This window comes from Amblyomma maculatum, chromosome 1 (genome assembly GCF_055883805.1).
Source record: "Amblyomma maculatum isolate TAMU_Amacu chromosome 1, ASM5588380v1, whole genome shotgun sequence".
Taxonomy (NCBI): domain Eukaryota; kingdom Metazoa; phylum Arthropoda; class Arachnida; order Ixodida; family Ixodidae; genus Amblyomma; species Amblyomma maculatum.
Window position 1 is genome coordinate 140437033 of NC_139344.1, and position 16769 is coordinate 140453801.

The following is a 16769-nucleotide window of genomic DNA, read 5'->3' on the forward strand; positions in this document are numbered from 1 at the left end:
TCGGGAGCAGTTCGCCCCAGAGAGAGCGGACAAGGCAGGATCTCCCCGGCCGTCGTTGCGCGAGGACAGACGCGTATATAGCTATGTTACCTTTCGTCCCCAGAGCCGAACTCGTTGTGTAAATGCCTGTAAATAGTGTATAAAGCTTTTTCGTCATCTCGCCAGCGCCGACTCGGATTCATCGCTACCGCCCAGGGAGCTGACAGCCCTCGTTCACGAAACGGGTGACGAGCGCTACGCAACCAACTCCATGGCACAACCCTGTTGACGGTGGGCTACTGTGTGATAACCCCACCGGCACAACAACTCTCACGTTTTGGCAAAGGGTCGTGCTACAGTGCCTCCCGGTCACGTCCCTTGCTACCTCTTCGTTAGAGCGTTAATGGTTGCGTTCGTGTCCTGCAAAAGTAACGTTAACGCATTACTATATGGCAGGAGTCGAGCTGGACGCACAGTATTGCTTTTTAATTTGGTACACTTAGAATGGAACATGGGGTACATCCAGTAGTGTAGCAAGGAAGTGTAGGGGGACCACCAAGAGTGAGGAAAGGAGGGGAGAGGGGTTCTGCATGCGCACCCATTTCTCTTCTGAGAAATAACCCTTTCCTCCCCCCCCCCCCCCCCCCCAATCTCTGCAGTACACAAAAACTGAAATCAGATACCGCAGCAGCAATTGCTTCGTATTCCACGCGCTTTGGGCATGTATATGAAGTCGGGAAATGTTTTCAAGCGTTGCGGCATTAGCTGTTTTTCTTAGCGCCTCATCAGCTCATATTTCTGTATCCCAAATTACGGAATTGCCAAAGAAATTTTTTTTTCGCATTCTTTTGACAGCAGCATGAAAGGTCTAACGGTACTGAAGGTATTGCAAGTAAGAAGCCAAATGTTGCTTAGCACACCAAGGTAACATATGGCCCATACATACAGGTGACAAGTGACAGCTCAATACATATATAACACACAACAGCCTGGGTCACCTCTTTTTCCCCTCGTCGAGCAGTCAAGAACCTTTGCATAGTCTATCATATATTTCATTTCATTTCATTTTATTACCCTAAAGGCCCAAGTGGGCATTACATAGGGGGGGGGGGGGGGGGGGGGGAGAAGTCATAATAACATTGTTAAAACGTTTCATAGTGTCATCACATGTTAACAACAAAAAATGAGAAAAAGTGATATACAGAACTAACAAACAATTACAAACAATATTACATACGTAGATCAATGACAACACGAGCACAAATCAGAGAAAAACAAACATAAACGAGCATAAAAACTTTAAAACAGGCGCAGTTCTCAATTTATTAAGCATTTCCGACTAAGCAGGGAACATCGTTTCCAAGGCTTCTCTAAATTTTTCATGGTTCGTGAGGCAAGCAATATTTTTATTTAGATCGTTCCATTCACTAATTGAGATATGAAGGAATGAATACTGTAACAAATTTGTTCGGGCAAAAGAAGGTTCCACTTTGTGATCATGGTCGCGGCGAGGAAAGATTTGAGTGGCCGGTTTTATTTTCTCGATGCTGTAATTTGAAGGGTTATAGTAAAGCTTGTGGAAAAATATTAGGCGATTAATTTTTCGCCTAATCTCTAAAAGCCGGAGACCTAACTCTCGCTTAATTAAAGAAATGCTAGAATACGAGGAATAATTGCATGCAATAAAACGCGCAGCTTTGTTTTGCAGAGATTCAAGTTTAGCTATTAGGTATTATTGATGAGGATTCCAGATAATCGAGGCATATTCGAGTTTCGGCCGTATGATTGTGTTATAAACAAGAAGTTTAGTGTCTTTGTTGCAATGACGTAATGACCGTCGCATGAAACCCAGGGTTTTGTAAGAGTTCCCTAATATGTAGTCAATGTGCGTGTTCCAAGAGAGGTTGGCTGACAGGTATACTCCTAAGTACTTGTGACTGGGTGTGCTCTCAATGGCTAGGCTATCAATCGTATAAGTGTAGTAAATTGCTTGATTACGTGTTGTGAAACGAACAAGTTTAGTTTTTTTAATATTAATAGTCATCTGCCATTCAGAGCACCATTTGATTAGGCGTTGTAGGTCATTTTCTAGTTGTAAACATTCGGTGAGGTTAGTCACAGAGCGATAAATAACGCAATCATCTGCAAACAATCTGAGCGAAGAAGTAATGTTAAGAGAGATATCATTTATGTACATCAGGAATAATGTGGGCCCTAAGACGAAACCCTGGGGTACACCGGATTTTATTACCTGAAATGAAGATAGGGCATGCTCTATTTTAATGGCCTGTCGCCTATTGCTTAAATATTCCTCAACCCAATTAACCACTGTGCTATTAATGTTGATGTGCCTCATTTTAAGTAATAATCGTTTATATGCTACGCGATCAAAGGCTTTTTCGAAATCAATAAATATGGCATCTATCTGTTCTAAATTGTGTAAACTGTAGTGGATGTCTGTAGTTAGCTCAAAGAGCTGCTATTATGCTACTATACATGTGACTTGGTCCCCCTTAGCCTATATAGTTAAGTGAACGATGAGCAAACAAGCTATACAGCTCACAAGTTCCGCAAAACCCCGCTGTGGCGGCCGTGAAAAGCTGCTATTGGTAGTACGTCCAAGGCGAAGGGCAGCAATGGCCCAAGTGCGCGAATGAGCTAGCCACAGCACTTTAGATTTTGCTGCTTTTAAGGGTTACGTAGCATAACATGCAATCTTGGCACTGAAGGGAGACACGAATTTTATAACAAACGGTATTAACGGTGTCGAATTAACGCTGTCGACAATAGGGACGAGATTTTCACGCCAACGATCGCACATTAGCAAGAATATAATACAGCACCCAGAGACCATCATGTGCATTTTTGCGCGGCAGAGACATGAGGTAAAGGTGATGCGTGCAGTCGGCATATTCTCGGCTGCTGAGCGCGCGTGAAAGGTTTCCGCCCGCGGCTGAGAGCGACGACTCGGACCACTGCCAGTGCAGCACATCGCCTTCGCTCATGTCCCGCCAGCAGATGCCGGGTTAGTGCCAAGAACCCAAGCAGCACCACACCATAGGGCCCAACCACCAGTAGAGAGAGAGAAAGAGAGAGAGAGACGCGGACAAGACGTACTGCCGAGGAAGAACATGCCCTTGCTCTTGGAGCGCACGACGGCCGCAGGCACCGGGCTGCCGTGCATGGCGGCCACCGTGTCGAAAAAGGAGGAGTGCGGCGCTGCAACCAGGATGGGCGCCTCATGGGAGGCCGCGGGCCGCCCCACCGTCCGCACCACGAAGCCGGCAGAGCGCACGCACATGAGTACGCACTCCCGGGACAAGCTTTGGATGACCCTGCGGCCAGCCACCGGGGCGCCACGGAGAGAGAGACGATCACACCATGTACACACGCACACACACATACACACGAGCCGCATCGACCTGCGAATTAGGGGCACCCTACTGCGAGCGAGCCAGGGGCGCCACGCGGCCACACCTTGGATTTCTTACACCGTGCCTTTATCATACCACTCCGCTTCAAAAAGCGACTAGTTTTTGTGTGCATTTTTCGAGTACTTATGAACTGTCGCGCCATCTAGAAACAATCAATAGAAGCTTTTTGTTATTGCCGTCAATGCCTTTTGCAAATCACCTTTTTCGCTCTTCTTTTCTATTTTAATTAACTATATGAATGTTATCTTTGAATTTTTGCTACTGCAAGTTTTCAACTAATTTTACTTTCTATGGTGGTTGTGCATTTATCAACGAGCTAAAAGTTTACAATTTGGACGCAGTTTTTTTTTTTTTTTAATGACCACGGGCGCCGCCACCATTCGTATACCCCACCCGAATTCTGACCAATCAAAACCGCCGTGTTTTGATACATGGGCTCTATGGGAAGTTTCGCAACTGGTAGTATTGAAGAGCTCTCTAAGGGCCCTTGGGTGTCTCGACGCTAGCCCATCACGCGCTGCAGGACCGCGGCGCGACAGTTCGCCGACTGACGGGTTCTAGTCAGAAATCGCAGTTTTAGTGCTCAGATAGACGGGTAGAGGTTTGACGCCCACTGAACAAGTATGCGGCTCGCCTTGCTGAGAGCAACAGGCATAAAGTTAAGCAGTGCGCCAGACCTCAAGTCTCTCAGAACGTCGCTGCAGTCGGAGGAAAGAGCCATTTTTCAGACTGCGTGAGCGAAATGCGAGAGGCAATGCTTTACGGCAACGTTAACCGAGCAAGTTGGCGGCAGCAACACGAATTAAGCTGATGTTAGGCTAGCGAACGCAGTTATATTAGCATCACAACTAAATAGAAGTCTTACACGCACAAGTAATCGGCACTTCGTGTTTCTTTCTTTTGCTCTTCATAAGCGAGTTGCCGCATTTCCGGTGTTCACAACCTGGCAACAAATTTGGCAGACGCACAAGCAAAACACTCCGACACGAGAAGGATAACATTCAGAAAGCAGCTTTTCTCTCTTTTTATTTTTTTCCAGTTTTTAAACTCCGCTTACTCGGCAGATTAATTTCAGAAGAAAGCTCCGGTTTTTGCTTTCTTCTTTTTTCTTTTTTTTTACGACTATAACTGTTAGCGAGAAGTACAAACTGCACGTAACCGACAAACAACATTCAAGGCCAAGAACAGAAGACAAAAGCTCACGCGTTCCCAGAGAAAACAGAGACTGCAGGAAGTAACACTGTTCTGCTGCAAGAGAACTTCGCAAACGCCGTCAACCGCAGCCGGCGCAACGACCACAGAGCGAATGAAAAAAAAAAATAAAAATAAAAAATCATCCGGTGTTATATAATAACATGAACAGAGAGGGGGGAGTATGCCGGGCAAACATGCGCACTTCTTCCACCAGCTCAGCAGATTCGAAACGACCCCGCATAGCCCAACGATTCACCCCCCCACACTTTCCCGCACGCACTAAGGAAGCCAACAACCGAGTGAGTCAAATAATGGGGTAAAAACAGCAAAGAAAGGAAAAGTGAGCAGAAGAACGTGACGGGGAGAACACAGCAACGTCATGCAGGCCAAGTGAACATTATTGTGCAATCTGGCTCATTAGCACTGGTCCAGGCCTGACACAATGTCACATCCGTCGCCTTCGGCTAGCAATGCTAATGCTTCGGCTACACTGCGCCGGCGGTCACCACACATGTAGTACAAAGACATGCTGGGTGCAGGAAAGAACGCGTACAACGGTGAGTGTTTTTTCTTACGTGGGAGAGCTCACCACTGCACGCGACACGCACGGCGATGGACAGAATTAAGTTTGCGGGGTGCGTGTTCGCGGAGCACAAAGTACACAACTGTTTCCCCTGTGACTCTCATGAATTATGTTTTTTAATAGGGTTTGTTTTAGCTGGATGATCGCTTTTTTCGACATAGCGTTTTCAGTAGTATGGTTGCATCGGAATACAGTTAAGACGCTCTAACTAGTAGGGTAATGAGCTATAGTAGCTAGGATACAACTTCTAAAAACAGCAGTGGCTAACTATGGCCAATGCCACGCGGCGTGTGGAATTGCCCATGTTTTGGATAATGGACTGCTCCGAACAAGCCAGAGGCATCGATTAGCTTTTTCTGAGCAGATAAGCTTTAAACATTCTAGTATACTATTAGTATACTACAGCTTTAACAGCCGTCTATTTTTCTGTCATGGAGGAAAAGCGGCCATGCGGCTTCGGTTTCGCCTGCCTGCGCCTTGTGCTGCAGAGGCGACGGGATTTATTTCACAAAAATTCCAAAAACAGGTATCAGTACTACTTAAGTGGTGGGCTACAAGCAACTCACATTCAATAAATAAGAGGCCTAACGGTAATAGATAAAAAAGTTAACCATTCAATATTAGTCATTCAGCCCGCTAGTAAGCTGGTCGTAGCTCTATACTCTGATACACCATACCGCTTTCAAAGCAATGCTGCAAATAGCGCTCTCCTAACTGAGCTAAAGAAGTCTATGTTTAAAAACTCTCTTCCTCCTTTTGTGTTTCAGTGTTGTGCATTGACTAGCTTGGCCCCACCGAAGATTTCCTTTTTTTTTTTTTTTTTTTTTTCAACGTGAACTCTCGTCCCCTAAACTCTTGTCCGTGTCTGTATGTGCTCGTGCCAACTGTGAACATTTATCAAAGCGGGGAAACACTCCTGAGTAACAGTACATGATTCTCGCAGTACAAAAGCTTAATTACCCTAGCATTTAACTGAGCACGTCTTATACGCATGAACTTCCAAGAAATAAAGAGGGAAAGAACACTAGATCTGCCTGCTCTCATTAAATGCTATTTTCACAAGCTATTTTCTTTAATCGCACGTTACGAAGGGAGATGTGCGGCATCCCGAATTGCGTTTCATTTGCCATTACGGTCGACGTTTCACGAGAAACTTGTCTCGAAAACGGCGCACCAGCCGTAATTGCGGTTATCTTGAACAAACACCGAACTCAAAGACTGGCCGGGCTTTCAATAGGCTCACGGAAAGCCAGGTCAGTGTGGCATACGCAATTCAGTCGTCGTTCTACTTAGCCAAATTCTTTTCTTCCTTTTTTTTTAAATCCGGTCAAAAAAGCAGCCAATTCGTCTGCGTGATCTGCCCACCACCCGCGCAGAGGGAAACAATACTGGGCGGCCCCGGTTTCGCAGGCATTTAGCGCTGACGTCTTGAAGCGCGCTTTAATTCTTCAGCGTGAAACCACGCCGATCATGCGTACGTCGCCGCGTGTCTGCATATAAGCCAGACCGCGTCCTCTCGCCTACCGCAACACACGCGCAGAGGGACCACGGACAGGCGAATCTACCGCGCGGGCGAATTCCTTGCGAAGCGGAACGAACGGCCCGACCGGCTGAATGTGACGCGGGAGAGAGTGCGCTCTTCGCCGGCATATTTAGAGCCACCGATGGTCTCTGCCGCTCAGAAGCGCTTACTTCCGAAGATGGGCACGTGCTCGGAGCCAGCTTTGGCGACGGGTGTGAGCCCTCCCAGCAACAGCACGATGACACCGTCCAGCAGGGAAGAGTGCGGCCCCACTACAAGAACGGGCGCCTCTTTCTGCGACGCCAGCTTGCCCTTGAAGCTGTACGTTAAGCCGCCGCTCTCGAACATGAGCCGCAGGAAGAAGGCCAAGAAGGGCTTCAGGTAGTCCCTGCTCCACGTCGCCCATTTTTTAGAGCCGCGAGCCGATACGACGCAGTCCGCGGGGCATCGGAGGCAACGTCGACCGCAACGGGCGTTCGCGAAGGCACGGCCGGAAAACAGGATTCACATCGCCGTGGTAGAAAGTGGCGGGAAGTTTATATCCAAGGAACGAATGCACGATGCGTAGTAATTGATTCCGGCGGGTGGATTTGTAGAGGCGCACGACAGCTCACGGTCATGAGTCGCACGTCGCCAGCGAAGACGAGCCAACACGCCATGACGGCGCAGGTTTTATAGGTTAATTGTTTTGTTAGGATCGCAGGCGGTCGTAGAGCGGCGGTTCGCACGACCGGCCGCCCAGATGGTTACCATTATTACACGGGCCAACACACCACAAAAGTGATGGCAAGCAAGGTGAGGATAGAAAAGCACACAGACCATCGTCATGGAGGTCGCAAGGCGTGAAAAAAAAAAAAAAAAAAAAGGTAAGGCAGCACGACCGCATTCAACCGGTGTCAATCGTCCACGGTTCGTTCCATCCATAATCGCCACCAGGCCACGGCGGGTGCAGAGGGTTGCCAGGTTGTGCGAGGAGGAGGGGAGAAATGATCAGAAACGGGGGCGGGGCCATGGGGGTCAGTAACACGACAGGTGCAGGAGGAAGGGAAGAGAAAGGAAAACAAAAAAGAAAACAAGAAGCGAAAAATTAAAAACTGAATCAAACGTAAGATAAAAAAGAGAAGACACGTGAAGCGGGCAGGGTTCAATAATTCAGTCATCACGCAAAAGCAAGGCTCTCACAACAGCACATTTGAGTACACGATCAGCACATCAATACGAGCGAACAACAAAGCAGCATTAAACGTAAGTGATGCTCACTGAGAAAAAAATGCAAGCACCTGTTTACTATGTCGGACGGAGGACTCGGCGAGAGCGTAGGACGCAGTCGGCCCTTTTGCGAACATGGCGGTCGCTAAGAGGGGAAGACGCCTTTCAGGAACTCTCTTATATCAGCTAGTCAGCGCCGACGAAGGAAGACGAACGACTGAAAGGCGGCAGCCGCGGTTCTGCGGAGCGGAATTTGTCAGCCGCCGGCGCGTTCGCTCGTTGTCGGGTTCCGCGGAGGTCCCTAAATGAATCATGACGAGCAGGCCAGCACAAAAGGGCGCGCGCGTATAACGGCCGACGCCCGCTTGAAAGAACGCCGCTCCCTGAAGCATTGCGGGCAGAATGTCGCAGCCTGCGCGCTCTTGCGATCATGGGCGCATGCGCGGTTCTGCAAGTTCGGCCAGAAGCGCCGGGAGGAACACCGACCGAACGAAGAACGATTGGGCACCACGTTTTCCGAAACAGGGGTTTCCTTCTAAAGCCTAGCTGTTTATTTGCACTAAACTATGAGTAGAGAGAAGCCTGACGGCAGAGTTATCGCTACAGGTGAATGAAAACTGAATGACAACTTCATCCTGCTTTTCATTTAGGACGCTACAAATGATGCGTGGTCACCAAACAGCCTAAATATCTGGGAACCATTACGGGATGCGTAGAAAGATAAGACGACTGAACCGGCGAAATGTTTATTCAGGCGGACCTGGCCAGCTGCTGCCGAATGGGTGCACTTCCCGACAGGTGTGCACAACATGTCTAGCGCACAGCGCGCTTAGTACGCATGCGACCAAAGTACCAGCGAAAGGATTCTGGTGGGACGAGAGTGAGGCAAAAGGAAACAAACTTGCAAATCGTCGCCTTCTTATTATTCATAGATATAAACAAACAAATACCGCCTAATTATTTTCCTATCCTGGCAACACGCTCACTACATGTAAAAGGCCAGATGAAGAACACAATATTTAACGTCATTCAAAAGTTCAAAATGTCGCACCCTGCGTAATCCCACGGGGCGAAATGCGACAGTGCACGGAGCAAAATGAGATGTATTTGCAAAATAAAGCTATATTAGTCATGCTTTCAGCGAACGCTCACGAAGTTCGCTTCATGGTGATCGTGCGAGCCTTTTCGAATGACAGAGTAAGCCAAAGCAACACGGCCGGGCTTGCGTGTAGTTTTGCTACGTGATATTTTTTAAACTTCTGTCTTCGCCTCACCTTTTTTTTTTTTTTTTTTTTTTCTGTTTTAGTACCAAAGCTGTTGCTCTTTCGCTCAGCCCTGTGCGATTTGGTTCCATACACTAACACAGGGTTTCGAATATACGAATGTAGTTCAGACCAAACACAGATTACTTCATTGTAAGAATATGCTGTACAATTGTAGCTATTTGCTTAATTTCCTCCGAACGGAGTGCGGAGCAGAGGTTCGCTGCACTTTTTATGCAGTTACTGCCTTTCATATCCTTTCATTTTCCTTATTGTTCTGCGGTTAGCTCTTTCTGGAACATCAGAACGCGTGACGTCAGTGATACTGCTTGACGTCACTCTCCACAGCTTTTTTTTCTTCCTTTTTTCTTTTCCGTGTCTTCTGCGCCAGCCTGCATTCAGTGCTTTCATTCCGGAGTTCGTGACTATCCTCGAGAAACAATTAAGAGCAGAGGTCTGGAGGGAACAATAAGACCATTATCATCTTCACTTCGCGAGCAGGACAACAATGTTGCGTTTTGCAGACACGTATAGCCTGCCGCTAAAGGAACGCCTTCTCAAAACACGGGGCGCAAAACATTTGTAAAAGGCAAAAACCAACAAACCGTCGTAATAACCAGACATTTTTGCGTTATATTCCTGCGACGTCAGGTCAGTTGTGCTGCGCAAGTTTTAAAATCGTGGTGAGCACAATTTCGTGCCTCTTCGACAGCTTTCTCGCTCACACCAAGACTAGCCACGCAATTTCCATCCCTGCGTTAATCGTAAGCTTAACCGTATAGTAAGCACGGTGCGGGTCGCACCAACTAACTATCAGGCCACGATCGCACGTTTAATAGTAAGAAGGCGGTAACAAAAATTCCGCGTTCTGCCCCACTCTCCCCTATATACGTACAAGGATAAATTTCGCATGCATGCTGCAAACACCGGACAGTATTCGAGAACTCAGCATCGTGGCTTCCACGCTAATATCTTGTCGGTGCTGCTCAATAACCCTTCTAAAATATAGAAAAAAAAAGTGCGAAACTCTTCGCCGATCTATTTACACGGGGATCCGGGCAGCCGCGCGATGACGACAGGGCCCCAACTAGATGGTTATATGAGCACTCTGTTTGCGCAAGACCTGTCGACTAGATCCTGCCATGAGTAAGAAAACTTAGCGGCTGTCCTCCATCGTCCACTTCATCTACGCCTTTCACGCCTCTCTTCTCAATACAGCACAAAAGGCTCTACCTGCGCTTACCACTGCGTGAAACAAAGAGGGCAGCACTCGGTTTTCTCGCTTATCCGTAGCCCAGCAGAGCTCGAAACTATTAGATCGCCCCTGTGAGGCAGCAGTCCACCATCCTGAACATCATCAGGCACAAGAGGAGCGGCCCTCCCCGAATTGCGCCAGCTGGCACGCACACACGGACGCACAAAGCTAGTTCCGCGGCCGGCTTCTAATTAAGTCATCCCTTAAAATCCGGTGCCCATAATTAAGCGCGGCATGCCACGGGGCAGCGGCCGTCCCTCGCTATAGTTCGCTGGCGCTCGAACGGCCGCGCACACCAAGTGCAGGCCCCGCGGCTGCTTCTCGGAGGAAACAGAGTTAACGGAGCGCGCCCGGAAAGCCGGCTTCTCCGCGCGACAGCTGTGCAAACAGCGCGACCTCGGAGACGCAACATCCGTCGGCCAAGGGAGGCGCGTTTACTTCGCTCGCCAAGAGCGCCGGAAACGCCTCCCTCCACGGCCTGACCCACAAGGGACAAACAACCGAGAGGCACCTCCGAGAACTCAGCTCTCTTTTTTGGGACAACAAGAGAGATGGGGTTAAAGTTTCCTCCGTAGTCGACGGCAAATATTTTCCCGCGGACACACCTCTAATAAACTAAGCTCGCGGGCAGCCGGCCGGGGAAAGGCGCTTCTTCTGCACCGACAACATGCACACGAAAGGAGCGCAGTTTTTGTTTCCCCTTTATCAAACTCACCGCGCCATATGTACTCCGCGCAAACACCGCGCCCAGTGTTTGAACCAGTCCCGCCGTATAAGAGACGCCAGGCAGGTAACGCTCAGAGCGGTCTAGCTAAGGAACTAGTGCGCTGATACGAGGCAAGGCTATGCACAAACGGGTTGACAGGCACGAAAACCCTGCCCAGCGAGTCTGTATCGGGAGCTGCAAAAGGAACGCAGCAATGATGAGCCAAAACGTCAAAACAAAAGGGGCACTTTTCTACAAAAATGAGATACTTTATCAACGCTCGGAGTCAGTCGAAGCCTACCAACTAGCAGCGAGGTTTTCTTCAACATCCTCATCATCACTACACGTGCACAGAGATGAAAAGAATGAAGCGTAAAACCAAAGACCATGCAGGACATGCCTCCGGTGGCAACATGCTCGTGCCAGCCTTCCGCGACCGACGGTGTTGGCAGCGACGGAAGGACGCACCTGCGGAATCCCGAGAGAGGCTTCTCGGTTCGGTCCTTGTGCGAGAGGCCTAGCTGGCCCAGGTAGCAGCCCAGCCAGGTCAGCAGCAGGAAGAAAATGATCAACACGATGCGCACAGGAACCACGATCACCGACATCAGGGCCACCTGGCATGTAAAGCAGAGCGACCACCTGTAGCACCTCTGACCTCAGCACAGGGCGCACAACGCTGAGCGGGCGTCCATGGGCGCCATTAATTCCAATTAATTTGCTTAACCCACGAGTTACGCGCAAACTTGCCCGGAGAGAAAAAACGCGGTCCCTTGCGAGGCTACATAAAAACAGCGACCCATCTCGCCGCCATCGTTCAGGAAATGTGTGAAGTGTTTCTTGTATGCGTGCCGAACGGGCGGACCCAGTATACCAGAAAGATCGTCCCACTAAAGTTCTTTATTGACATTTCTCGCTCTTTTCTCAGCCACATGATATTATGGAGTAACAGCGGCAGAACCCAATGCGTGGTGAAAGTCGGAGACAGCGCTACCGACGGGCGGCGCTTTGGCCACCATGCATGGACATATTAGAACCACGCAGTTAACCGTGGACCATACGCGACTATAAGAGGCGCAGTTAACCGCGGAGCATACGCACCTTGATCTTGTCGGCTCGTGTGAGGTGGATGCGATAGTGGAACGGGTTGGGCGCCAGGTCCTTCGGGGTCGAGTAGGAGCCGTCGATCAGCCGCCTCGTCATGTTGTCGATCTCATCGGGAGCCTTCAGTTGTGTGTAGTCTGCGAGACATGAACCATACAGTGTAGCAATTGCGGGACAAGTACGAACACTGTCTCTCGATCGAGGCGAAATCACCTCTGCCGGCCACAATAATAACTGCGCCATGACTTGATTATTCATATCATCCGGTATACCTGCTTTCAGGACTGAAGAAATGCGCTCCGAGGATCCGCTCTGTCATTCTGTCGAGCAGAAAAACTTATACGTGCATTGTTATTGCTTGCGCAATTGCGCGAAAATGTGTTCCACAGCTCTTTCTTCATGCATCAAGTGTTAGCGAAATGATTCCTGTGTCTTAAGACGCAAAGAAACGAATAAGATACGCATCGACCCCTCCCGCTGCGATGAACTAAGAATAAATAACGCCTAAAACAATCTCTCTCTCTCTCTCTCTCTCTCTATATATATATATATATATATATATATATATATATATATATATATATATACACACGCAGAGTTCAGAACCTCATATAAGCACAGAGCTCGTACTTTAATCTACTAAACTAGTTTCACACGATGAAAGCAAAGGGTACATGGAAAGCAAGGGTGGGAAGGACATACAGAAAGCACCATGTCTGTGTCTTGTACGCGTCGATTTGCAATCGTCCTTGCTGCGCTTATTTTTTTCTCATTGTGTGTGAAAGCCCACGTGGCCAACATACTTTTCCTTCTGGCAATACAAAAAGCGCGATCACTGTAGTGCTGGTTTATAATTAATCCCTGCTTCGCGCACCTCGTTGAACTATATCGCGCCTTCATGTTGTGCCTGAAGTTAGGTGCAGTGGCAAGTGGACGGGGATATAGAATGTACGCGTGACAGCTATGAGGCCTGGAAGTGATGTATAAGACGACAATTCTGGATCATTCAACGTTATTTTCGACCACGTAGTGTTTTTAAACATGCACTGAAATCTCATTACAGGTGCATTTTCGCTTTCGACGATAACGTGCTGCAGTGTCAAGCCATGCGTACGGGGAACCGGCATTCGTCCATGGCCCCGCAAGGTCGACCCGAGTAGGCGAGCCCATTCTCGAAGGTTATCGACGGCACTGCACCTTCGTTTAGCCTTAACCGCCTTAACGCGCCTTACGCGGCAGGCCAGCGTAAAAAATTGAGCCGCTGACCTCCTACGGACTTGTCACAGATGACTGCGATAAGCAGCCCGCCGACGCCATTGTAATTTCGCCGTCCTTGCATCGCATTTCCTCGCACCTTCCGGCTACATGAAGGTGAACGCAGGACGCAAGGTCTTCGTCCCTCTCGGAAATGTGGTTACATGGTGCTGAAAAGAAGCTTGCTACTAATTTTTTTAAAAATGTAGCTTTTTAATGCGTTAAAGGGCTTCCGGGATAGAAACTGGCGGAAATCAGAAAAGAGGTGAATATATTGTAGACTAATTAAGCTGGTTACTTCTAGGTGGGAACGCTAAGCGCGATCGAAAGAGGAGGAGGAGCACACGGCGCTTCGAGACAGTTACGGCGCATTTTCTTCGCTCTGCTTACTCCCACGGAAACCCATGCGTTATCTTTGTCTGGTACCTGCATGGTTCATATGGATAACATTTCTTCCTACTTATGGCCCTGAATGCAGTGTGTGCTGTCAAAGACACGGCCGCTCTCTGTTGAGGATCAACCGCGCGGGACCGATCGTTTCTACACGCGGGCAGGTAACGGCGGACACCGAAAACAGGAAATATAGACGCCTGATTCATGCCTTAATTCCAATCTTTGGGGAATGCACTAAGTTCAAGCTATTTTAGAGAGCAGCGCGGATTAGATAGCACAGCGTGGAATGCGGCATCAATACAGGTCGTTGGTCGCATCATACTCGGATGAACCTTTTCCCTTTGTTCTCCATCCCCACACGTCGCGATTGCGACTTGGGATCGTATGATACAGGCGTTTTCTACAGAATTTCTTTCATTCGCCTACGGCAACATACTCAAACTATGTACCATATTGTTTTTTTTTTCTTCTTTACTTTTTACTGTCGACGTGAACCATGTATACGATGACAGCTACGTACTAAGTACGCAAACGGTTTTTTTTTTTTCGCCTGCATTTCGTAACTAATGAAGATCAATGAATTACACTAAAACGGCACTTGACTGAGAAGGGCCAGTGACAGAATCTTAAAAAAAAAAAAAAAAGAACAAGAATCAGCTCCCCAGGGCAATCTCAGTTGAGAAAACGGAGCAGATGTTTTTGTTTTCGCGCACCAGGTTCCTTGCCACGCCACTTCTAATGCGCAGATGATGAAAAGCAGAAGGCTGAGAGTCTCAGGCAGCCAGATAAGTTCAGCACTGCATACAGGAGGCGTGGCGCCAGTGGAAGAGTGGCCAACCTTTTTAATGCCCATGGGACCGTTCGAAAGGACCAATGCCCTGAAGTGAGCGCAGTCAGTGTGGCTACCTTCTAAGATCTTCAAGGCTGGCCGACACGGATGCACCTCGTATGCACTGAGTACGGAAAGCGAGAGTCTTAGCTTCTTCATGGCACCGCCAAACTTTAGGTTTGTAGCAATCGGTGGACAAGGCGAAATATGGTCTATTTACACGGTGGTTTGAAAAAAAAAAAAAAAATCAGCAAAACTCGGGGAAAGAAAATATTCCGAAGGACGATCTCACTCAGGGTGTCGGAAAAAAAGTATACAAATGTTCTCCGAAGTGATATCCGCTAGTCAGAACATCACATGCGCACACGTGTCTAGCGGGCCCGTGCATGTAATTATGTCAAGGTAGTGCAGACAGTATACGAGTGGCTGCAAATGCAAAGCAACGGAGCTCACCGAGGAAACAAACCGCTATCTTGCCGCCGAAAAAAAAAAAAAAAAAAGCGGGAAGCCGAGCTAAGAACTTGCCCGCGGCGCCTGCGTATAGCTGGGAATATCTCCGATGAATTGCCTCTTCGCGGTGGTCACAATCTGGCCAAGGCATCTCCAGCATGTGCGAGTTATTGGGAGCACCGGCAGTGCGCCATCGCCCTATCTTCACATCGTGGACTGCCCCGACGACGCAGAGCAGGGAAGAGGCGAAGGAGAGATGCACTGTGCATTTCCCTCTCTCCATCGGTCCAAAGAGGCGACCCAGCGCCGAGTGAGATTAGGAGGCGCGATAGCGAGCACACGGGAAGCACCGGACCACTATCCCGCTCTGCTTGGCCACACACACCGCTGCAGGGTCAATGCCGCGGCGCAGCTTTCCCTTTCGGCGAACGCGTGTGCGTAGCCTGCGGTATGGGGAAAGCCCGAGATCGGAAGCTCAAGCCGATGCTGGGGCACTTCCGCATCCGAACTTCTTCGCGCCAAGTGCCAAGCGCTGGATGTCGGGCTAGGGGTTCTGCACGGAGCAGGCCACAAGAATTCTTAACTGAGCGCTTCTTTTATTCTTCTTTTACGGCGATGGCCATCCGAGGCCAAACAGCATCGAGGTATGTGGTAACCGAAGACAGCCGTGCTCACACCTGTTCATTAAGTAAAAAATTTATCGCAAAAAAAGAACACAAAGGACGTTTGACGAGCGCTACCTGTTCAGGTGAGCAGGGGTGTTTTTCGGCTTTTGAGGCGAGCTAAAAACAGACGGGAGAGGCGGAGAGAGAGAGAGAGAGGGGGGGGGGGGGGGCTGTAGGTGTCGTGCGCGTTCATTTCTTCGTCTCAGCTGAGGACGAAACACCTGGCAGTCTTTTTACGACCCGTTGTGCTGTTTCCGAAATAACGGTGGCAAACGTGGAATTCGACCATCCCACAGTTCTCGCCGTAGCTACGCGTATAACTCATGAGAATGCGAACACAGCTGTGAAGTAGTCAAGGGGGGCCGTAACCGAAGTACGCTTTAACGATACACATTTCCCTTATCGCGAGTTTACGTGCTCAAATCGATGACGGCAGCAGAGCCCCTTGCTCGAGTCGCAGTTTCTCGAGAATGTCCCTTGTACCGGGCCGGAACCACTCGAAACTTTCAAGACTGCGAAGATAGACTCGGACTTCCCAAGCTGATAACGTTTCGCGACGAAGCTCGAAGGCATGCAGCTTCCTGGTGAGGGGTGGAGTCGGACATTCACTGCCCTGCGTGTGCCCCACCATGGTTGCATCGGGTTGCTTATACAGATTCGTAGCATGCCGTCTGCAACAAAACTACCAATTCAACCACTACTTATTGTTCAGTACCGTGCCAAAGCGATAAAAATCAACATATTTTTGCCCATACACAAGTATCGCCCGATACAGGAATCGTCGACAGCATCTATAAATGTACTAGCGCGAGCGGATGCTTAAAAAAAAAAAAAAAAAAAAAAAAAAAAGACGAAAAAGAAAGCAAAAGCCGGAAAACATTTCGCAATACAAACTTGATGTAGAAAGTGCAGTGAGCAGCGGAGGCTATACGG

General features: G+C 48.8%; 1 protein-coding gene across 1 annotated transcript in view; it reads right to left on the reverse strand.

The window, feature by feature from the left end:
• The window catches only part of LPCAT (lysophosphatidylcholine acyltransferase), a 102310-nt gene that overhangs the window by 43431 nt on the left and 42110 nt on the right, over positions 1 to 16769 (reverse strand). The window contains exons 2-4 of the mRNA XM_084589105.1: positions 12243 to 12382; positions 11613 to 11758; positions 6883 to 7100 (exon numbers count right to left, since the gene is read on the reverse strand). Coding sequence (XP_084445231.1) covers positions 6883 to 7100; positions 11613 to 11758; positions 12243 to 12382 — 504 coding nt within the window. The remainder of the gene's footprint in view (positions 1 to 6882; positions 7101 to 11612; positions 11759 to 12242; positions 12383 to 16769) is intronic.